The sequence below is a fragment of the Chionomys nivalis genome, chromosome 3, assembly GCF_950005125.1.
Source record: "Chionomys nivalis chromosome 3, mChiNiv1.1, whole genome shotgun sequence".
Lineage (NCBI taxonomy): Eukaryota > Metazoa > Chordata > Mammalia > Rodentia > Cricetidae > Chionomys > Chionomys nivalis.
Window position 1 is genome coordinate 40883435 of NC_080088.1, and position 23752 is coordinate 40907186.

Below are 23752 nucleotides of genomic sequence, written 5' to 3' on the forward strand. Positions count from 1 at the left end.
CACTCAAACATATACATACACACAGAGATATATGCACATACATATGCTCAAGCACACACATACACACAGACACACACACATGCACACACACATACACAGACACACATACATGCACACACATACATGCACACACACAGACATGCACAGATACACACATATGCATACACACAAAGACATAAACACACATGCACACACACATGCGCACACAGACACACATACATGCATACACAGACATACATACACACATAGACACACATATGCAAACATATACAGACTTACACACACATATACACACAGGCACACACAGACACACATACATGAACACACAGAGACATACACATACACACACAGCTACACACATGCACAGATCACACTGTACAAAGACCTATAGATTCTGAGGGCCCACTACTCCGCCCCTCAGTTCACCCCATTTGCAAACCTGACACAGCTCAGCCCTCTTGGCAGTGCTTCTAACAATGCCGAGTCTTCGTTTATAAACCATTTTTCATCTAAGACAGGGTCTATCCATTAGCTCACGATAGCCTCAAACTCCAGGCACCCCATACCCATGCCCCTGCCGCCACCCCGTACCCCTGCCTCTGCTGTCACCCCCTACCCCTGCCCCTGCAGTCACCCCCAACCCCTGTCTCTGCCGTCACCCCCAACCCCTGTCTCTGCCGCCACCCCCTACCCCTGCCCCTGCCTCCACCCTCCACCCCTGCCCCTGCCTCCACCCCCTACCCCTGCCCCTGCCGCCACCCACTCCTGCCTTTCCAAGTATGGCTTCCAGGGAAGTCCTTGTTACTACACGCCGTTTCTTAGGATTATTCTGTAAGACAGAACTCCGAGCCGCGGCATTGAGAGGGCTGCTTTCTGTCTGTGGAACATGTGTGTGAACTCATGGGCATCCTCACTATTCTCTCAGGAACCTGGCGGTATAGAAGTGTCCCGACTCTGAACTCAGGAGGAGGGGTGAGGAGATCTTGTCTTTTTTCTCCTCTTTACAAAGAAGACAGAGAGACTAAGAGGATGAAAGTCATCTCTAGGATGCGACACCCACTCAGGATTTAAAAATTCTCGGTTAACCAGGATGAATAGACAAGAATTTCATGAGCTCAACGCAGGGTACTTCCCAGGAATTTATTTATTATATATACAGTGTTCTGCCTACACGTATGTCTGCAGGCCAGAAGAGGGCACCAGATCTCACTACAGATGGTTGTGAGCCAGCATATGGTTGCTGGGAATTGAACTCAGGACCTTTGAAAGAACAAATACTGCTCTTAACCGCTGAGCCAGCTCTCCAGCCCCCCAGAGGGGCCTTTATACACAAACAAGCTGCTATTAAAGTGAAAGTACAGGTTTTATCACCAGTGCCATCAGAGAGGGTTATTGCCTCCAGACCTGGAGCCTGGGGTGATACAGGAACACCAGAGGCCTGATGGGTCAGGTCATGACCTTCCGCAGGAGCCAGGGTATCCTCAGGGTTGTTGCCTCGGTGTGACACCACAGAGGCCAACACAGCAGCTCATGGCCTTTCCTGGTGTGGTTCCAGGCGGAGTAGAGAGGGAATTTGAGAATTCCCGACAAGACCGTAATCAAATTGACCCGAGAAGTTTATACCTCCTGTGTGGTCAGTAGCTCCCAAGCTACTGAACTCCCCTAGAGGGAAGTGGAGTCAGCCACAACTTCAAGGAATCCAACAGAGAAGATTCCAGGAGGAAGGAATTTAAAATATGAAATTCAAGTTAGGAGCATGGCAAGAATATTACATTTCCATGTTAGACATTCCTTAGAATTATAGTCTGCCGGGGACTGGAAAGATGGCTCAGTAGTTAGGAGGACTGGCTGCTCCTCAAGGGGACCTGGGTTTGTTCCTAGAAGCCACATAGCAGCTCACAACAATCTGCATTCCAGTTCAAGGGAATTCAATACCCTCTTCTGCCTCCACAGCCGCCAAGCACACTCGTGGTGCACAGACAAACATGCAGGCAAGACGACCGTAGAAATAAAATAAAAATGAATCTCAAAAACTGAACAAAGAAGTACGATGTAAAGACCATTTGGTTGACTGCATCAACCCAAGACTACTCTCTGTCCCGACTATTGCTCATTTTACGCACAAAGGTCATCAAAAAGCGGTAAGGAAAAATTAAACTGGATAAGAAATAACAGAACATGACTCTTACTGTACATAGAAAATACGGCCGGCTATCTAGAAATTCCAAAGGAATCTCTAGATTCCTAGATTAAGAGCATCTTAATCTAGATTAAGAATTAATAGAATCTGTCTAGATTAAGAGAGTTCAATACAGTAACCAAATAAAATAGCTGAAATAAAATAAGTCTCCAGGAGAAAAATTAAAAAATATGAAATCCATAGTGGAATGGGCTCAGGGGGAGGGGATTCTAAGAAGACAAAACGTCATACTGTGTGAAATATAGTCCATACAAACTACAAACATATTTTCAAATGATAAGAACAATTTGCTAAAATACCTTCATAATCCTGAAGGCTGAAACAATCCTCCCAGAGAAAGACAGAGGTCAGAAAGCCAGTTCCCCCGTGTCAGGTCACTGCGCCGTGGGCAGGAGGATACCACAAACTGAACAAGTTACTCAGGAAACTCACAACTCTGGACTAAAGCATTAGCTCCAAGTCTAAGCAACAGGCTCCTTCCCATGAGGAAGAAGACTCAATACAAGAAGAGCTAAGGCTGGGCATGGAGCCACAGACCTGTGATGCTAGCATTTAGGAGGTGGAGGGAGGAGGGTCAGGAGTTCAAGGGTAGCCCTAGCTCCATAGCAAATTTGAGGCCAGCCTATGTTACATAAGACCCTATCTCAAAAACTGAACAAATAAAAAAAAAATGAGCTAAGGACATGAAAAGACAACCTGACGAAAAGAAAAACAGGCTGGTTGGTAGTGGCATACACATATGATCCCAGAATCGGAGACGGAGGCCTCTGAGTGTGAGGCCAGCCCAGTCTACAAAGTGAGGTCCGGGACAGCTAGGGCTACACAGAGAAGCCCTGTCTTTAGAGAATAATTAAAAATAAAGAACAAAATAAAAAAGAAACACTATGGCCCAGAATTATATAAATTCTGGAGAGATGCCTCAGAGGATAAGAACACTTACTGCTCCTGCAGAAGATCAGAGTGTGGTCCCCACCACATGGCAGCTCACAAGCATCTGTACCCCCGTTCCAGGGCACCCGAAACTTCTGACCTCTGTGCGTATATGGACTTTCAGGAACAGACACATGACCGTAAATTAAAATTTTTAAAAATGCCCATATTCACCTTATAATCAGGGAAGTTAAAATCTATACCATTGTTACTCTATTCACAATGACTAGGACATGGAAATGGCTTAGACGTCTATCAGCTGAGGAGAAGAAAATGTAGTATAATACACAATGAGATATTAGTCGGCTGTAAAGAAAAACGAACTTTGTAGGTAAATGGATGGAGCTAGAAATAGTCATTCTGAGTGAGGTAACTCAGACCCAGAAAGGCAAATGTCACATTTTCTTTCTCCTCTGCAGATGCTGGCTTTGACTCTTTAGATGTGTGTGTGTTTAAGCGGGAGTATCCATAGGAGGCAGAGGATTAGTAAGGGGGCATGGAGGAAGGGTTTCAAGGGAGGGTTAGAACAAGGTGGTGTAAAGAAGAAATAGGAGTAATGGAGAAGGAAGGGTTAAATGGGGCGGAAGATGGGAAGGCAGAGTAGAGGAGGGATAACTGACACTGAAGACATTTGAAAAAGTCACATGCGCCGGGCGGTGGTGGCGCACGCCTTTAATCCCAGCACTCGGGAGGCAGAGGCAGGCGGATCTCTGTGAGTTCGAGACCAGCCTGGTGTACAGAGCTAGTTCCAGGACAGGCTCCAAAACCACAGAGAAACCCTGTCTCGAAAAAACCAAAAAAAAAAAAAAAAAAAAAAAAAAGAAAAAGTCACATGCAACCAAATGCTATGGAAGCTTCCTAAAATATACGCATATGTTAAAGGAGTTTAAATGGAGCCACCCTGTAGTGGGAGAAGGGAAAAGGCAATGCCTTCCCCAGACACCAGAGCTATAAAATAAAGAAGTCTGGAGCTGGTTTGGGCTACCTCTCCTCAAGATGTCAATGTAGTTTCACAGACCCCGCCCACACATGCCAGGTTGCTGCCATTGCTCTTGGTTTCCCTCCAGACCTCCATGACAAGACTATTGATGCAGACCCTGCACACTTGGGTCCTGAGACATGGAGAAATCAGGCTGGTCCTGACCTGGAAACTTCATCGCCACTGAGTAGCTTTAATAGTAATGAGAGGTTCAACGCATGCAACCAGGGAAGAGAAGTCATTCACCGTTCTCCCCTGCAACCGAACCCTGCAAGACTGACCTGGCGCTTTCTGCTCCTTGGCGCATTCATGGCGGGAATGTTACAGGAGTAAGCGACAGTTTTCTGATTGGGTTTAATGTCCACTTCACAAAGTACAATTCATACCAGGTACAATTAACTGCACCAAGATCCCATGGCTGTCTAGGACATAGACTCTAGAGGGGAACCCAAGGTTAGTACTCTGCTAAATAAACATAGTATTAAATACACCCTGAGTGCACAGATTAGTGTATCTTCCGACCTTTATCAGAGAAGCTCCTTTCTTGCAGTTTTTGATTACTAGGCTCAACTGGTCAGCATACAGATAGTAAGACAGTGGCGTGTTCAGCTCTAAAGGAACAGCTTATCACACCTCTGCCTCCAAGGCTTGGAATCTTCGCAGAGGGGGGCAGCAGGAAGGCTGGAGGAACCAGTCACGAACATATGCAGGGAGACAGGGTTTGCCATCAAGCCCAAAGACGTGAGCTCCTTCCCTGGAACCCACGGAGTGGAAGGAGAGGACTGACTCCCGCAAGTGGTCCCTTGACCTCCCACGTGCATGCCGTGGCACGTATGTATGCGCACACATGCATGCAGGTAATAAAAAAAATTTAAATATACGCTGAAATATCTCAAAGCACTTAAAATAAATGAGACCAGGTTTAATGTGGACATGGGAGGTCTCCATATCACGTGCAGTGGAGAAACAGAACGTAGATAGCAGGACAACAATCCTATTGTTAGACTTATGTGTATTCTATTTATGTATACAAACATGAATGCCAGAATCGTGGTCTGGCGTAAACACATCATGCCAGTTGCTTTGGTGGGACCCGAGGATTAGGATTGGCAGAATGGGCATGGGTGAAGTCAGTTAGCTGAATTTACACCGCTTTTTCATTCTACGAGGAGCCTGCAATCATTAATGACCTAGCAATGTAAACACTGACCCCCTACAGAAACTGTCTAACTGGTTTTGTGGGGGTCTATGTTTATTTCACAATCATTTAGCATCAAGTTGATTGCCTTTAGACCAGTTGACAAGTGTTTTCTGTGAAGGCCACTTGCTTCTGCTGTTCTAGGGTAAAAGCAGCCACATGGCATTGTGTCCTAATAAAACTTTATTGATTAAAAAAACAGCTGATGGGCCTGATTTGGCCTATGGGTTATAATATGGTGATGCCAGTTTAGATTAAGTTCACCAGGTAACTGTAGCATTTTTAAGCAAGTACTTAGTATAATAAATAGTCTTCCTATTGCCAATTGGGTAAGCCACAGACTTAGAGGCCTTGCTCAGAATAATTTAGACTCTGGCCACATCATTAGAGACCAAACATTTATCTCAGTGTAGATAGTCCAGCCACCTTTCATCTGGGTGGTGGCCATTCACCTTTCCAGCAGCAATGAAAAACAGCTGAGCCTGTGGAAAGGCCAGCACCACACTTGAAACTCAGAGGGAAGTTTGGCAGTCTTGAAGGTGTCTCCTAAGAAGCCCTAGGTGTGTGGGAGCCTTACAGCAGTGTCTCTAGCTGCCCTGTGGGGCAGAGAGGGGGCCTCGGGATGCTGAGCATACATGGGGACGATTCTGACATGGGGGCAAGTGCTGGCTCCTTACAGAGGTAGGCACAGTGTGTGTTGAGGATGTGAGGCCTTGTGACTGTCCTGCTGCCGTCCTCCACCCTGGGGGCCGCCAACGCTAACCTGCCAAGCTCTAGGAGCCAGGGTTAATCGTTCCTGGTTCTCACAGTCTTCAGCAGTGCTATTTTCTACAGGGACTCCAATCCTGTTACAGAGGGGCTTGCTGCCGTCTAACGCCTGAGAGCACCTGCAGAAATATAGCTTCTCTTTTGATAATTCCTCTGCAACACAAACGTAGGCCAGGTAGAAGGGCCTCCTGGCTCCACGTCCAGCAACTGTCTTCACGCTGTACTTAACCCAGAAAGGAGGAGAGGAAAATACAAGGTTGCACCCTGCTCCATATCCCATCGCTGACCTCAGCCCTGCTCCCATAAACCTTCCGGACAGAGAAAGGAGGCACTTGACTCCCAGAAAGAGAAAGAAAGCAAAATTGTACCTGCTTGGGGGCCACTGCTTTCGTTGAATTTCTCCCTTGGGGTCCACTTTGAAGAATCAGGAATGAGGGCTCTGCTCGGAGCTTGGCACCTGCAGTGGCTGCCTGGTTGCACACAGAGGTCTCGCCGTAAGCCTGCAGTGTTTCGTAGGGCCAAGGTCGAGCTCCCAGGGAGAGGGTGAGCCTCTTGCTAGAAAAATGACCAGTGTCTCCACTCCTCCTTCTTGGCTAATCTTCGGCTATGGCGTCCCTGGCCATAAGAGCTACGGTTTTTCTTGCCCACATTTCACCCCAAGAGGCCCCAGATGGCACTCCTAAGTCCCAAGTCCAGCGCCTGGACTAGTCATGACCAGACTACCGTATTTACTCTTGTTATACACCCTCCTTTTTTTTTCATAGTTTCAATCACTGTAAAACATATAAAGGAAAGGGTGTTTTAAGTGTCTGCCCTAATTCTGGGCCTGTGCCTGCCTCTCTGAGGGTGTTTGTCACTGGAGATAAGGTGTCTTGGAGTCTGTAGTTCCTAACACGCTATTTTTCTAAGTCACTTTCTAGGACAACAGTTGTGATACTGGCACGTTAATGTGAGAAGCGGGGAGGAGCAGGAAAACAAAGGCGGGGGCTATGAGACAGGTATGAGTTCGCAGTTCCAACCTCAGGGCACAACGCTATCTAGGAGCAGTGAACTGGACCGTTGAGAAAGTTCTGAGAGCTTCTTCTTTCCTCAGACTCTCCTAGAAGACTGGCTAGGAACTGGCCCAGCAGGAAAGGTTTTTTTGTTTTTTTTGTGTGAGGCCTTTTTTTTTTTCCCCAAGACAGGGTTTCTCTGTGTAACAACCCTAGCTGTCCTGGAACTAGCTCTTGTAGCTAGGCTGGCCTTGAATTCATAGAGATTCGCCTGCCTCTGCCTCCTGAGTGCTGGGATTAAAGGCGTGCGCCACCACCGCTGGGTCAGCAGGAAGGCTTTGAGTGATGTTTTCTCCCCCCAAACCTTCCAGGATTGGGAAGCTGTTGCTTATAAACTCCAAGACCTTCAAGGTTGCCTTAGCCTTCAACAGGGCCCTACAACACATGAAATAGAGATTGAAGTCCCCAGAAGAAACAGCCTATCTAGTGAGCTCTGGGGGTAGCAGGAGAGTGTCACAGCCTAAGAGGCTGGGAAAACTGAAAAAGGACACTGACTTCCATGATCAGAGGTAGGTCTTCCGGTTCTGACTGGCACTTTTGTAGCCAAGGAGAGTGGGCAGGATTCCAGCTGAGGTGGGGCAGCAGGCCAGAAGTCCTTGAGTCACAGGTAAATTATTACAGCTTGTTATCATCTCTCCAAGCTCTTCTGGCACACAAAGGTCTAGGTTTACAACTCATATAAAAATGGGAAATTATGAGCCGGGCAGTGGAGGTGCATGCCTTTAATCGAGGCAGAAGCAGGCGGATCTTATATGTTGTTATAAATAAAAAACAGAGTTAGACACACTGAGGGTGTAAATACAGGTGAAGTCGAAGGAAGTCAGGAGTTTATCAACCTGCCCAATGGTCTTTCTCAAAATCTCTTAACATCCTTCTTGGGTGTGTGTGGCCCAAGCTGACCTTCAGAGCACAGAGGTCCCTATGGGGTAGACTCAGAGGGACCCTAGTTTGCTTTCTGTTGCTGTGATAAACACGGTGGCCAAAAGAAACTCAGGGGAGGACAGGAAAGGGTTTATCTAACTTTCTCATCCAGGACACCATCTGTCACTGAGGGCACTTGAAGCAGAACCCATGCCTTTGTAACGGTATACAGCCTGGTTTCTGTTCATACCACATACGTTTCTGCCTACCCACCTCCCTTTTTAAAGTTACTTTAAAGTGGGTGGGGTAGAACACAGGTGATCTAATAGTAGGTTAGACTGATTTGTAACTTTGAAATATTTTCAATCATACTCTTGACTCTCACAGAGATCCGGGGCAGAGCTGTTGATGGAGAATAGTTTTCTATTGTTGTTGTTGATTGCTGTGCAGTAGAGGACAAAGCCGGCTCCCAGGTGACCCTTTCCTAAGGACTTGCAGTGTACTTTGGCCGTGGTCGCTACTCCATGAGGAATCTTCTGTCTGCATCCTGCCTTCTCTTCCTTGAAGAACATGTTCTGTGCAAAGTATGTCTGGACACAGGTGGCATGCAGACACCGGGAGTGATGTACGCTGTTTCCGATTCTCCTCTGCTTCTCTTTGGCTTACTTCCAATATCTTTTATGGTTTTGTCTTACCTTTCTTACTGACAAATATTGTATGTACCAACCATGGATCATGCAGGACTCTCCTGTTCTGCTCTCCTGGTAGAGCATGTGCTATGTATGTGTCAGTTACCAAGCAACTCACTACTTACAGTAAAAATGGCCCTGACTGCTAAAACACATCTCTACCGGGATGACTTGCAGACGCACTGTTTGTGCCCACCAGGGACCCACAGTTGTGAGTCTCCCTCAGCATACTAACTTTTCTAGGTGGGACGATCCATTTGAGGGCCCCTGGAAGCTAAGTCAACAAAATTATTACAAGAGATTCTAGCCTCTGGGATGTGGTGTTTGTATTCTAGGCAGGTCCTATACCTACCTGGTGTGTTCCTGTCTTCTATTCCAACTGAGCAGCCCCATGCCAAATATGAACCTCCTTAGTTCTGTGCATATGAACATTTAGTTGAGGCTAACACCAGCTCCCCCCCCCCCGGGTGCACTGCAGATGTTTGGGTTGAACTCAGCAGGTTCTGCATCACGTTTGTCTCTGCTTACAGGGAGCACAAGGCACCATGGTGCACCTGGCCCGCCTCTGGGAGAGCAAGTTTTGCAAACAGTGTTCGCACATTCCATGATGCTTTATTCATGGAAGAGTACACTCATACAATAAAAGGCCCCTCCCCGATAACCTACAGCCTTACTTTTTAGATCGCAAGAATCCAACTGCTGTAGAACCAACGCTAGCTTTCTAATAAACACAGCAATACGTAGGCTAGCCCAGAGGAGAGGAGACAGTTTCGGTGGAAGCGTTTCATTCTTCTTGTAAACAACGGCCAGTCCATTCACGGCACACTTGCTTGAGCAGTGGCCCAAACTGAACGGAGCTGCTTCTCCTCTGGGGCTCTCTTCCGGATGGAAATGTCAAGCTCGCCTAGTTGCTTCCCTCACTTGGAGTATGTTCTTCAGTTGGTGGGTCAGATGCTGAGCTCGCATCGATCTCTTGCATCTCTTGTGTCTCTTCCCTTTCTTGTATCTCTTGCGCCAGGGCCGTTCTCCGCAGTTCCTCAGAGGCGTTCTTCTGGATCATAGCTTCCGTGTAGCTTTGAATGATCTGATGGGCCGCGAGAATGTGCTTCCGCTGCGCAAGCCTCACTGAACCAAAGCAACAGGGGAAGCTTTTACTTTTCTGCTCGAAATCGTCCCTCAGCGTTTTTAAGACAGGGGTAAAATATATATATATTTTTTTTCAAAATGCATATTTTCTGTTTTGGGTTTACTGTGCTCAATAAAAACGACACATTGCATGTTTTAGAAGGACATTTTCTGAAAATAAACCAGACCTGTTATATTTTTAATTTGAAGTATTTTTCCATGGAAAGCTTGGCCACCAGCTGTGGCACTATTGAGAAATAATTGGGTTATCAGTGTACTAATTTTACGAGTTATGTCAAGTGCCAAATCTAACCTTACTCATTGAATTGTATAGACTTGGGATCTGACTAATTTTGGTGTGTGATGTTTTTAATCATAAAAGTATTTTTTAATAATAATTTTTTTTTGATTTTTCGAGACAGGGTTTCTCCGTAGCTTTTGGTTCCTGTCCTGGAACTAGCTCTTGTAGACCAGGCTGGCCTCGAACTCACAGAGATCCGCCTGCCTCTGCCTCCCGAGTGCTGGGATTAAAGGTGTGCTCCACCACCGCCCGGCTAATAACAAAATTTATATAACAAAGAATCTATTAAGTCATAGTTGCATGGACTAATGGGGGTGGGGCTTAGTAGAGGAAGTAGGTCATTGGGGCGTTGCCTTTGAAGGGTGCATCTCGGCTCTGGACCACTCCTTTCTCGGGCTTTTGTGGTGGGACCAGGGCATGGATATCTTTCCTCAGCTACACTTTTTGGTCCTTCTGCCTCACCAAAACCCAGAAACAACAGTTCCACGGATCTGTTGGATGGGACCATCTGGGACTATGAGCTCAGATGGTGGTCCTAGGAGCAAACGCTCTGAACCAAGCTTTAGCACGGGCAACAGCAAATGCCAAAGTCCCTGGGAAGGATGAGTGTTCACGGTGATAACGGCAGTGACGTTCGCAACCTGCACTTGTCCCTAACTCATGCTAGAGACTGCTTCAGACAGTTGGCGTGTGAGCACTCATTTAATTCCACCACAGCCTTAAAAGAGAATATCATTAGCAGTCTCATCTTTAGAAGGCTGTAGCCACAAGGGAGTTCATCAGCGATCTATCCAGAACCATACAGCTAGCTAGTTAAGGATCGTTAAGAGGTACTGCGGATGGGGCATGGCGGCACATGCCTGTAAACTTAGCACTAAAGATTGCTAATTCAGGTCAGCCTGGGCTATAGAATATATGAGACCCTGTCTCCCAAAGGAAATTAAATGAACTATGTATTCTTTGCTATTTGGGTATCAATTACTTTATACAGGGTAGTGTATAGAGCAGATCACCCCCACTTGGGGGTAAAATAGTTCCCCTTAGGCACAGAAAGAGATTTGAGAGAGGGTTTTTTTTTTTTAAATCATTTCATCTTTAAAATGTTTCTATGTATGTGTTACAGGGTTGTGGTCATGAATGCAGGGTCTCTCAGAGGCTAGGAGTGCCAGAGCCTCCAGAGCTGGAGTTACCCGGCCTGTGAGCCACCCAACATGGGTGCTGGAAACCAAAATTGGGACTTCTGTTTCTGCTGCCCGGAGGGAGTTGCAAACTGATAAATAATAAGCCCATTTTTTTCTTCCATCTCTTTCAATTCCCTCAGGAAAGCTGGCTCTGAAGAAGGCTTAATATGTACCATTAATTCTCAGGGATCTTGAAAACATAGCAGCCCTTTACACTACAATATATATTACTTGGTCTGCGTCTTTAACTCTGCCGCTGTGGACACTGCAATGCACCGGCGGTGGGAGCTCAGCATCTTTTGTGTGGGGATCCAGTGGAACCCACGAAAACATAAAACCCACACATTCTTCTGTCCAACACCGACTTGTGCTGCTGGGAATCTAAGGGTGGTGGCCATGATGTGTGTAAATACACTGATTGCAGTAAACTAAGGACGACAGAAAAGACACTGTAAGCGGCCTAACGCGCGGAGTGCTAGAGAGATCCTGTTCTCAAGTTACACTACCATGTGTAGGCAAAAAGCAACATTCTTCGACCTAATGCACCGGAGTCCACCAGCCCTTTGTCCTTGATCAACATGTGCTGTGCTTTTCTGTCTCAGGCTCTCCAGGGCTCTCTACCAGCTAAAGGCCTGTGGGCCACTGTTTCAGGGTTTTGTCCTAACGACGCCCCCTCTCTGGGATCAGCCCTGGCCCCAACAGTTTAAGGTTCTGAAAGAATCTTTCGCTTCTTCTTTAAAATTTTTATTGTTATTACAATTTTAATTATGTATTTGTGGGCGGGAGGATGTCCATATGAATGCAAGTCCCCACAGAGGTCAGAGGTCAGAGGTGTCAGATCCCCTGGCAGCTGGGGTTACAGGAAGTTTAAACCACCTGAAGAATGCTGGGAATCAAACCCAGGTCCTCAGGAAGAGCAGTATGTACCACTAAAGCCATCTCTCCAGCCCCGGGTCCTTTTCTCTTTAAGACACATTCTTTCTTTCCTATTGACTAAAAGCACCATTATTTTAAAACTTGCCATTTTTGACAAAGGACAAATTGAAACCGTTAAACTTACATGTCACCCCAGCAGAAATTCTATTAGCAGCAGGGTGTCTTTAGACTCTTCGGGCACCCCTGCCTCAGTACCCACTGTTTCTGCACTGGTCTGCAAAAGGCCGCAAGTGTGTGGGTCAAGGCAAGGCATAAAACTCCCTGCGAACTTCAGAACTTCCTGTTAAAGTAATTGGCGTTCTGCCAATCTGATGGGAGCGGATTCTGCCCCCTGCTGGAGGTGATTAGTTTCTGCAGTCAAGCTTCAGGAAGAAAGCGATAAACTCTGAAGCAAGAATCCACTGCTTTTTCAGAAATCCCCACACCTTTGTGAGGCACGATTAATAAAAACTCAATGACAGAAAAAAAGGGGTTCAACATGAAGGTCACAAAAGCCAACCAGCCAGCCACTGGCTCTTGCCTCAACCTCAGTCCGAAATGGTGATTCGGCCTCTAAGAAACCTCAGAATGAGACTGAGAGCTGTCTCCTCCCATTTTATAATCCTCTCTAGTTCTGGGATTAAGGACATACACCACTACTGCCTGGTTTCTATGGCAAGCTAGTGTGGCTACTGAGATTAAAAGTGTGTGTCATTGCTGCCTGGTCTGTAAGGCTGGCCAGCAGGGGCTGTTTAACTTTTCTGATCCTCAGGCAAGCTTTATTTATTAAAATAAAAATGAAATGCCACTCCACCTTTGTCTAGAATTACACCCCTTACCTTTCTCTTTGACGAAGTCTTTCTGTACCTCTGGGATGAGAAAACTATAAACCAACTCAGCAACAATCTCCTCTGACTGAAGAGACGTTCGACTAGAAAACAACATCAAAAACAAATGAGCAGATAAATAAAAAATGAACTCCTGCTTTCTCTGCTTGGGCTGCTGATAGGCACTGAGACCCACGTGACCTACACAAGCCATTCCTCAATGCCACCTTTCCCTTGATTGGATGATCTGAAAGAGCACATTCCTGCCTGGCAAGCTTGTTTGACTTCATAAAAACATTAGAATTTGACCCCATCCTGCCTGCTATGAAGCACATGTTAAAAATTCAGCAAATACTTGGAAGTCTAAAACATACTGGGATTCAGTCCAAATAATCAAATCTATGTCAAATACATATATCTACTCTGCTTTTATGTTCTGGGTATTGTAATGTATAAAATGGAAATGGACCAGAAGGATAGAGGAAAATAAAGGACTCAGTCCACAGTGTTCCTACCAAGAGGGGTATGGGCATGTTGAGTCCCAGTGAGGTCTGCTAGCAAAGCAACGGACATCAGAGCATGGCTTATATATTTCTGGCGGGGCCTGAAGGTTCTGAAAGATTACACTTGAATAACAGTAAATGTCATCATCCATTTCACAGTCTTTTCTCGTGATGCGTACCGGTTTTCCATTTCATAAGCGATGTCATTGATTTCCTCAGCGATCCTCTCAATTTCGGCCCTGGCTTGTTCTTCCGCAGTACTCTCTTCGGTGTTCAGTATGATGTCTTCCAGGTAGGAGGTCACAGTGCTTTGGTGGACTTTAATCACCTGCAGAAATTAAAATATATATACTGCTTAAGAACTTCCATTGTTGGCAGTACAGAAACCACACAGACATTGCTTGATGGTCTCACAGCTCATATATTTCTTTCATTAAGACACTAGTCTGTCTCTCATCCACCTACCCGTGTTTTCTGGGCAGCCCAAGCCACTTAGCCCATCTCATAACTTGGATCCTGGGTCTTACTTGGATGTTGGTTAAAAGCTCTACAAAATAATGATGATCAATAACCTGGTTTGGATCCCGGTTGTCCTTATCAGTTGTGTGACTTGGCCAGGCCACCTAACTGTAGCAGAGGTTAAGGAATATTTCCTAATACCCTTGCTGTCTTTTATCTTAAATAACAGAATCTTTGGATTTCAGCTAGGCAAACAGGTACGCAAGGACTACATTTCCTAGTTCCAGTTTCTGTAGGACCACATGACCAAGGCCAGGCCAAGTCAATACGAGCTGAGGTGATATGCCCAAGAAAGACTTAGCTTCCCCCTCTTCTTTCTCGCTCTTTTTATTTTTTATTTTATGGACATGAAACCTTTGTGGACAGTAGTGACCTTAAGTTGCCACAAGGGCCGTATTTTAGAGGCTGTAGAGCAGAAAGGGAAAGGATTCCAGGTCATAACGGCCCTTAATAACTTTTTGAAGATTTCTTGAGATCATGAGATAGAATGCAGAGGGTTTTTTTTGGTATGCAGAGCACATAAATGTACATACAATATAATGAATTAAGATAAAATCAGTACCCATATAGTCGCTGTTAGTGCCTAAGAAGACCACGGGGGTCCTTCCTGACCACAGCCTGTATCCACTTTCATGAGGGTCCTAGTGAGTGCTTATTTAGCTTTAGAATTTTGCTCACTAACTATGTAATCTCAGGCAAAACCACTTAGCTTTGTTTGTTTCACACACATGCACACACACACACACACAGAAAGTATCACGGGCATCAACACTACTTTGCGTGTGTGTCTTTGTCTCAACAAACTGTGAGTCTCATGGAGGCAAAAACATTTTTATGTCTGAATACTCCTTTGAATCTGAGATAATGCCCAGGACTCTGGGCTGCTGGTAGGCACCGAGACCTGTGTGGCCCGTTTCTTAGAGGGCCCAAAGGTGTAACCTAAGTATGTGATACTTATTCTTTTTACATATATTTTCCAGACAGGGTTTCTCTGTAGCTTTGGAGCCTGTCCTGAAACTAGCTCTGTAGACCAGGCTGGTCTCGAACTCACAGAGATCCACCTGCCTCTGCCTCCTGAGTGCTGGGATTAAAGGTGTGTCCCACCACTGCCCAGCGTGATACTTAGTCTTTATGTACCTTGAACCCAAATATCAGCCTTAAGCCCCACGCCTTCCTGATGTTAGTGTCTTAATGGCAGTGGAATACATTATCAGCCAAGACATATTTGTCAAATGCCTAGTATGTCCAGGGCCCACGCTGATGGTGCAGAGAGCACAGTGTGAGTACACGGCACACTTGCCCTCGTGAAGCTGAGCCTTTATTCAGGAAGCAAGCTATAAAGACACAGGACACTAGATAGCTGGGTTATAACATAGAGATGAGGGAGGGGAGAGAAATACTGGTCACACATGCGCTCACACAAAGCCGTCCTTAAGTCAAACCAAAAACGTTGTTAACTCTTTTGTGTCCTTCCCAGATGAGACTGAAATCTCTGCCTTTCCACTCGACTGTCCCAAGCTAAGTTTCCGATGAACTCCTGATTGTGCTTCTGCCCCTGACCCGTCATCCTCTCCACCTACCGACCTCCCAAAGGAGCAGTCAGTCACGTAAGCCGTGGACTAGTCGCCATTCTTGATCATACCCTTTAAAGAGGACCCCATTTGTTGCCTCGTTTGCGCCCTTCATAGAATTTCTAATTCTATAATTATGTGCATGTTCCGTGTTATTTAAATTGCAGGACGGAAGGGCTGTGCCTGCATCTTCCCTCCAGAGTACCCACAATGCCTTTGTACTCTTTAGTGGAGAGTGCGGAAGCAAGATGAACACAAACCCAAATCCCATTTAAATCATGAAGTGTCTGTAGGATTTCGCGAGACATCCCAATATGAGATGTCTTTGGTTAAACCTGGCTCCCCGTAAGCCCTGGACCTAGGAAGTTTACTATGCCCGGCTGCCCCACTTGCCTCCATAAATATCTGGTCCTCTTGCTGCAGGCGCCTTTGCTCCACCTGCCGTCGACCACTCTCTTCGGCCTCCCGCATGCGCCGTTGGCGCTCAGCCAGCATCGCAAAGGCATGGATCCTCCTCTCCTCCTGCAGCCTCACCAGCTCTTTGGACAGGAAGTCAAGCATGTCTGCTAACACTCTTCCTTCCAGGTCACCCAGATGGTTTTCAATGACTGACAACTTAAACACAAGAAAGACTTTAAGGACGGTGGTTCTCAAGTGTTGGGCGACCCAGAATAACCAAGCAAGGCAACTTCTTGTTACAACAGCCTTCACCAGGAATATCATTCCCCGGTGACCCCCATCCCTGGGCACTTGTTAGAAAATGTAACACAAACTTAGACCCGAGAAAGCAGATCTGAGAAAGTCCCAGGGTTCAGAGCCCTCAAGTCGTGAAGAGGACTTACTGAAACATTGTCTCAGCAAGACACACAACTGTAATTTTTTGTTCAGTTTTATGCAGAAAGTCAGACATGAAGGAAGACAAGAAGTTAACATTGCATTCAATTCAACAAAGTAGAACTTCCTAGAAATTCACTCATGAGAACTTTTAATTTTTAAATATCTGATCTTCATCTACCAACTTGAAGAGCTTTAAAAACAATGAATAGCGTGAAAGTGAAAAACCATGGTACTTTCTAAACTTTTAATAACTTCGAAACTATTAACAATTATCTTTGAACCAGCACAGAATAAAGCTTAGATGTCCATATATTGTTGGGGTAAAATAATGGGCCCGTGGGGAGCTTGGCCAGGAGGAAGTCACTGGTATGTGGATATCCGTGTCCGGGCTTTCACACAGAAATGTGTTTAGGATGTCTTACCTGTTTGGCTTCCCTCTCCTAAACGTAAGGGACAGTCCCCCATCTTCCCACCATGTGCCGCTTTAGCACTGAGGGCTCTACTCTGCACCCCTCCTGTTTGTGGCTGAAGGGAAGGACAATGAGGTCACTGGCTGAGGCGTCTGTCAAGGGCAGTTGTTAGGCCAGCTCCCTCATCCCCATCCTCACCCACACATACTTTCAAGTCCTGAAGCTTGACGTTTTTTGTTTTGTTTTGTTTTAAACAGGGGCGCCGACAGGTAAAGCTAGGGCACGTCACTGCTCATGTATCAACAGTGGATGCTCAGCCCAGAGAGGGTGGCTTCTCTGCCTGTCATCATGGACCAAAAACGCTCTCACTTCCAGGGTAGGGGTGGGTGCTAACAGCTGCCTTTTCAGGTCCAGCGCCATTCCTTTGCAGGGAACGTAGCCAGGAGTGCTCGGGTCGGGAAACACAATTTGAAAGCAAACTCACTTGGGAGGCATTCTGCTACAGCTGTACCACTAATTCCTCATGAAGTGAAGCTGTGTTTCCTGGACAGTTTCCCACAGAAGTGGAAAGAGGTAGCCAGACCAGCATTGCTAAACCTGTGAAGCACACCCTCCCTGAGGCCCCTGCACTGGGTACCTTGATAGGACCAAAGATACGCAGTCTTTGGAGGAGCGACACTATTTCCCAACAGACATTTGCATCCAGCTCAGTTGACCTGAATATCTACTCATAGTTGGCTTAGCTCCATGCACCTCAAAGGGCTAAGGAGGGCATTTCCCCCAGGAGGCAGCCCAGGACCTCCTGCTTTCATGGCTTACCATCCTGTCCAAACATCTCCAAGACTCCAGGACCACCCGAGTCAGACACTCCAGGTCTACGGTAGCCTCAGCTTTCATCCGTCCTACTTTTAGGTGGCACAGCTTGGGACGTTCTTACTGCTTCACCTGCGCCTACTCCCCCAAGCCCACTGGACACCAATGGCATTGCTGCCGTATAAAACAGTAAAGCTGCTGTCATTCCCAAGTTGAGCTTCTTATTTTTGCTCAATTCCTGTCTAGCACGAAAGTCGTGTGTGCTTACTAAAAGCGGGTCAAACAGTGCTGCTGTAAGCACTACTACTTTAACACTAACCAGCAAATCGATTCACTTTGAGGCTTGGTTTGCAGACACCTGGGATTTGGAGTAAATAACTGTGGTATATAGTCGGTGACACTTGAGAGCGATCACGGAGAGATGAATGCTGGATGGGACGTGGGTGCCATTGTTAGTTATGTCAGACAGCAGAGCAGGAGAGCCTGACAGAAGTCACCAAACGTGGTGAGACAGTGGCGTATTTAATGGGTACCTCCACCAGCAGGAGCAACTCATGTGTGGCTCCAAAGTTCTACAATTAAAGGTCAGTGTTTTAAAAGAAAATCTCATACTGTGCTTTTCATGTTACTTTTGTGTTGCCGCTGTTACTCCTTGAGACATTCCACTATATCCAGGCTTCAGGGAGTTGGGCAACATTAGTCAGTGCTTCAGATAAATCCAAAGGGGAAATCTTAAAGTTGGAAAAAGTGTATTTGTTTGGTTTGATTTTTGAGGTTACTTTCTATTTTTTAAGTAAAGACAAGAGCACTCGTTAGATTCAGCGAGGGCATACCCCATGTAATATGGGCTGCTGCAGAATGCTGTGTGCCCGGGCTGTAGAGCAATTGTTAGAATCTTTTCATCTATTGTTATTACAGCGCTGTTCACAGGACAGTAGCCGCCCCTAGGGGGAAGGCGCAGCAAGCCACAAAGGGCGCAAAGGACAGAACCTTATTCTCATGCAGGTTCCGCTGCCGCTGTAGGGCCAGAGTCACTTGCTTCTCCGCTTTCTTCACTAGCTTGTCGTCCTCCTGCAGGGCGTGGCTGGTGCGCAACTCCATGATCAACTCCAGCCGCTTCTCTTTGCCCTCAAACATCTGCACCAAAGCAAATCCAGAAAGAGTTACCTGTTACCAGAGCAGCACGGTGAGCTGGGAGGCATGTGCAAGCCGCAGGTTCTGCCGCTAACTTACTGCGCCCTCTTTAAAAAGAAAAAGCAAACAAACAAAACAAAACCCTACGACGGCACTATTTGAGGGCAGTTTGCTTTTCTGATGAACTAACCCCTGGGTTCATAGCACACAATCCGCTATCTGAAGGGAACTGCAAGCTTCTCCGCGGATTAAGGAGAGAAAGCCCAGTGCTGAGCACAGGCGCTCACCAGCTGCCCTGCACTGGCAGTCTCTCAAGAACTGACGGCCTCAGGAGGGAAAGGCATGAAGAGGGATTTGTGTGTTTTAAAGTGAGGTGTGTCTATTGCAACCGCAGAGATCATCTGGCCAAAGCCTAAAGTCAGGACCAGCACTGGGCCTGCTGCCTGTTAAGGGAACACCCCTCAGACTCAAACTACTTCCTTCTAAAATGAGATTTCTGGTAGGAAGAAAGAAAAAAAAAGAATACACACGGGTATATAGCTCAAAACTATAACAACTTTGTGTTTCTAACACAAATATTGTTCACTCTATGCAAACTCAATTGTTTTAAGGCATCATAGAAAATTAGGGAGTCCCTCTTGGTTTACCATGCTCTAACCGTCAAAATTCAGATGCGCATATCTGGGGAGTTAGCAATTCCACAAAAGAAAAAGGAGTTCACATAGCCCAAGTTATAACTGTGGCACAGGACAGGCAGGTGATTCCGCTCATCGTGACCTTGTGTGGCCCCAGCGGACAAGGATGGCACTGGGAGGGAAGGGGAGCTTGTCCCAGAGCACAGCGGAATAGGAGGGCAAGGCGCATGTGGGAATTGGCCTTGGCAGAAGCACAAACGCGGTCTCCAGCGTTCACGATCACAGGAGAAATGCTGGCCAGTAGTCTGACCTACGCACCATGTTCTGTACGGCTCTGCCCCGGAGTAACTTCTGCAGATAGATCACAGCCATTTCTTTTTCTCCTTCTTCCTAAAGAGACAAAGGGAGGACCGGGTGAGGACTGCAGCAGCTAGAGCATCGTACGTTTTTGGGGGGACCTCTTTGAAGAGTGAGACTGTGGGAGATGTCAAAAGAATTGAAAGAGAGCTAAGATGTGGATCCACTGTTGTCATTGAACACACGGTGTCTTAAATATTATGTACTGTATCATTAAAATGTATCACTTTTATTATGAGCAATACATCATGAAGAGAGCCTAAAAGAAAGAAATGATGGGACCGCCAAGTTAGCCCTGTACCTGGAGCCATTCCCAGAAAACTTGTTCTGAATCCACAAATAAGCTAACAATGTCCTTTAACATTGGGGTTTTCATGTTTGCTTTTGAGTAATGAAGGAAGTGGCTAGAGCAGGGCCCTGTTCACACGAGGTAGCTCTACTAGCAAATCAGAACATAGTGGTGAGAGTCGGCAGCTAGAAACACCAACTTATGTAACAGTTCTGGCATTGGGAGTCGGGGAGGGACTGATTTCTGCAGGGATGTAACTCCTGAGAAGCTAGCCATGCTCCACTACAGGGCCCTGTGCCCGTGCACACGCCAGACTTGGTGGGTTTACAAAAGAGACCTTGATATTATGAGGAAATCATGGTGGAGGAGGAGAAGGAAGGAATTAGAGCAGAGTGAATGGAAGCCCTGATCAAAACACATTATATGCGTCTATAAATGTGTGTCCAGTGCAGCAGAAACAAACCTGGAAGTCTGATAAGGCCTCTCGATGAAAAGGCAAGCAACAGGCAATGGAGGAAGGCTATGGGTAACCAGAGGGAGGCACAGGGTATGGGGAGGGAGCCTTTCTTGGCCCAACTGTGTGGAGCGGTCCAGTCAGGGTCCCCACCAAAGAAAGCTATAGTCTGGAGACGCCTCATCCACTTATCGGGGTCCTCCATACATCTGAATGGTGCTGTTGCCTTGCCCCCCCTCCCAGTGCTGAGATTACAGGGATCTGTCACTGTGCCAGGCCATCTTTCTCTCTGTCTCCTCCCATAGCCTCCTCCTCTCTCTCTCTTCCTTTTTTTTCGCAACATACATGGTGTTTACCTTCTAATAGCTATTTTTCATTCTTGTGTTTCTATTCTTTAAAATACTAAATAGTTTAGATTTCACATGGATTATATTTGTTTATGTTAGATGTTTGCTACACACAAGTTAAGAGGGAAGTGGGGGTGGGTGGTGGGTGAAGAGATAGCTCAGGGATTAAGGGCACTAGCTGTTCTCACAGAGGCCTGCATTGCCATCTTCAGTAGCCCCGTGGTAGCTCACAACCATCTGTAACCCAGGTCCCGGGTAATCCAAAGCCCTCTTTTGGTCTCCATGGTCCATACATGCATGTGGTGCAGACAAAATGCCCCTACACATAAAAGAAAATCTCAAAAGAAATTTAAAACAGAGGGAACTGATTTTAAACCAGAGCTTGAGATGCTAACATTGCTAACCTGATTTGTTTCCAACCCAAACTACCCTAAGCACGAACTGATTGCAATCCTGATCTTAGTGCTTCAAGTAGAAGTTTCAGACTTACACTGGAACGCATCTCCAGCGTGGGGGTGGGAAGCCGAGCCTGGGGGATGGGGTTCTTTTGCAGGAACCGCAGAGGCTTCTTTCCGTCTAGCACTTTATTCTTCTTATCCAACAGCGCCTGAAATATATACCAGCTAAGGTCACCTCTTAACTTCCACCCTCCCCAGTGACAGGTCTAGGCTGTAAGTCTGGGTATCAACCCCGATCCCTATGCCTTTATTCAAGGTTAGCTGAGAAAGAGCCAGCTGGGTGCGTGTATTCTCAACCATGTGCTATGACATTCCTAAGAACACATTAACCACTGAATAAATGTGGCATCTATTTTTTAAAATATACATTAATTAATTTTATGTTATGTATATGTGTGCGTGTCTGAGTGCATAATTTTTACTGTGTGTGTGTGTGTGTGTGTGTGTGTGTGTGTGTGTGTTGTAGGAGGCTGCTTGTTTGTTCCTGGCTGCTCAGCCCCAAAATAACCATACAGAAACTGTATTAATTACAACATTGCTTGGCCTATCGCCTTATGTATATTTCTAGATCACTCTTATCTCTTAAATTAACCCATTTCTACTATTTTATATTTTACCATGAGAATTGTGGCCTATTGGCAAGATTCCAACTGCTGGCTTGTGTCTTTCCCCTCTGGCGGCTACATGGTTTCTCTTTTTCTCTTGACTCTGTCTTCTTCCTCCCAGCATTCAGTTTTCCCCACCTAACTCTACTCTGCCCTATCACAGGCCAAGCAAGATTCTTTATTCATTAACCAATAAAAGCAACACATATACAGAAGGACTCCTCACATCGTGTGTGTGTGTGTGTGTGTGTGTGTGTGTGTGTGTGTGTGTGCAGAAGCCTTCAAAGGTCAGAAGCAGGAGTCAGATCATTTGGAACTGGAGTTACGCACCACATAGGTGCTGGGAACAGAACCCTGGTCCTCGGTAAACCAAACCCTGGTTCTTTGCAAGAGCAGTAAACTTTCTCTTAGTTGCTGAACTGTCTCTTCGATTCCTACCTAGTTTTGTGTCCGTTTCCATCAGAGAGCGTGGGATTTTTTTTTTTAATTTTTTAAAAATGTTCTGTCCTGTGTGTACATCACTTATTATTATTAGTTTTTTTGAGACAGGATTTCTCTGAGTAACAGTCCTGGCTGTCCTGGAACTTGCTTTGTAGACCAGGCTGGCCTCGAACTCACTGAGATCCACCTGCCTCCCCTCCCGAGTGATGGAATTAAAGGCGTGTGCCACCACCACTGCCCAAACAGAACTTATTGTTTTCAGATAAATATCAAAAAGGATGTTCTCCTGTGTAGTGAGTGGTTAAACGTTTGTTTTGCTGTTGCAGAGGAGCTGGAGGACATTAAACAGCATTGGTCTCTAAGTGGAGAGGGACCATCCCTTTGGTCTGGGAGGATGTGGATACTAGGTAACAACAAGCTCATTTCCTGGGGCCGAGTGTGTGTTCTGTATTTTTTGATGTTTCCCCCTGTTTGTGTCACCAGAAACCCTGTCGCAATTACACATAAGACAATTCCATTAGCCTCAGGGAAATACTTTAAATAGAGAAGTATCAAGTTCTTGTGTTGTGACTTAGAGACTATAACTTAGCTAATTTTTGTCATAAAATCATTTTTACAGCATATTTTCATGAGAACACAGGCAAGTGATGTTTGAAAAAACTACAGCACTGAAAGTTGAAACTGGTAAAAATGTATATATGTAAATTTAGCATCTTCTAACTGTATAGGTAATAGAACCTCTGGACTTGGCCCAAGCAAAAATGGCAGTGGTTGCTGTCATCTCTGGGCAGCCGCTGCTGGTGCAGCAGTAAAGACGTAGCAGTGGGTGGATATGGGCATGCTGAGAGCTGGGGAGCTCCGAGAGCTGGGGAGCTCCGAGAGCTGGGGAGCTCCGAGAGCAGAGCCCTGGCCACACCACATGGATCACAAACCCACACCAGCCACTCCAAAGTCAGTCCTTCAGGACTAAAGGTTGGCAAGGGTGTGGGGAAACGGGCAATTGTATGTACTGCTGAAACTTAGTTATATGAGAAAAGTTGGCACTATTCATCAACATGAGAAATTCACACTGTTGTGGAGTAAACTTTGTGTACATTGTGAAGACGTGTGTTTGAATAAGGTGCCTTCTGATTGGTTTAAGAAAGAGCTAAATGACCAATAGGCAGGAGGTATAGGTGAGAGGTGTAAGTTCAATTCCCAGCACCAAAAAGAAAGAAGTTTTAAAAGATGCCCGTAGGGGATTGGGGGAGTGGCTCAGTCAGAAGAGGACCCGAGTTTCACTTCTAAGGATCTATTTAAGAAGGCAAAGCTAGCAAAGAGCTGCTGTAATCCTAACCCTGGGGAGACAGAGGC

At 46.1% G+C, this 23752-nt stretch overlaps 1 protein-coding gene across 1 annotated transcript in view; it reads right to left on the bottom strand.

The window, feature by feature from the left end:
• Positions 1-9539: 9539 nt before the first annotated feature.
• Cfap91 (cilia and flagella associated protein 91) overlaps positions 9540-23752 on the bottom strand; it is a 46133-nt gene continuing 31920 nt past the window's right edge. Inside the window, exons 11-17 of the mRNA XM_057765415.1 lie at positions 21386-21502; positions 19767-19838; positions 18670-18816; positions 16013-16234; positions 13709-13857; positions 13039-13130; positions 9540-9802 (exon numbers count right to left, since the gene is read on the bottom strand). Coding sequence (XP_057621398.1) covers positions 9582-9802; positions 13039-13130; positions 13709-13857; positions 16013-16234; positions 18670-18816; positions 19767-19838; positions 21386-21502 — 1020 coding nt within the window. The 3' untranslated portion in view covers positions 9540-9581. The remainder of the gene's footprint in view (positions 9803-13038; positions 13131-13708; positions 13858-16012; positions 16235-18669; positions 18817-19766; positions 19839-21385; positions 21503-23752) is intronic.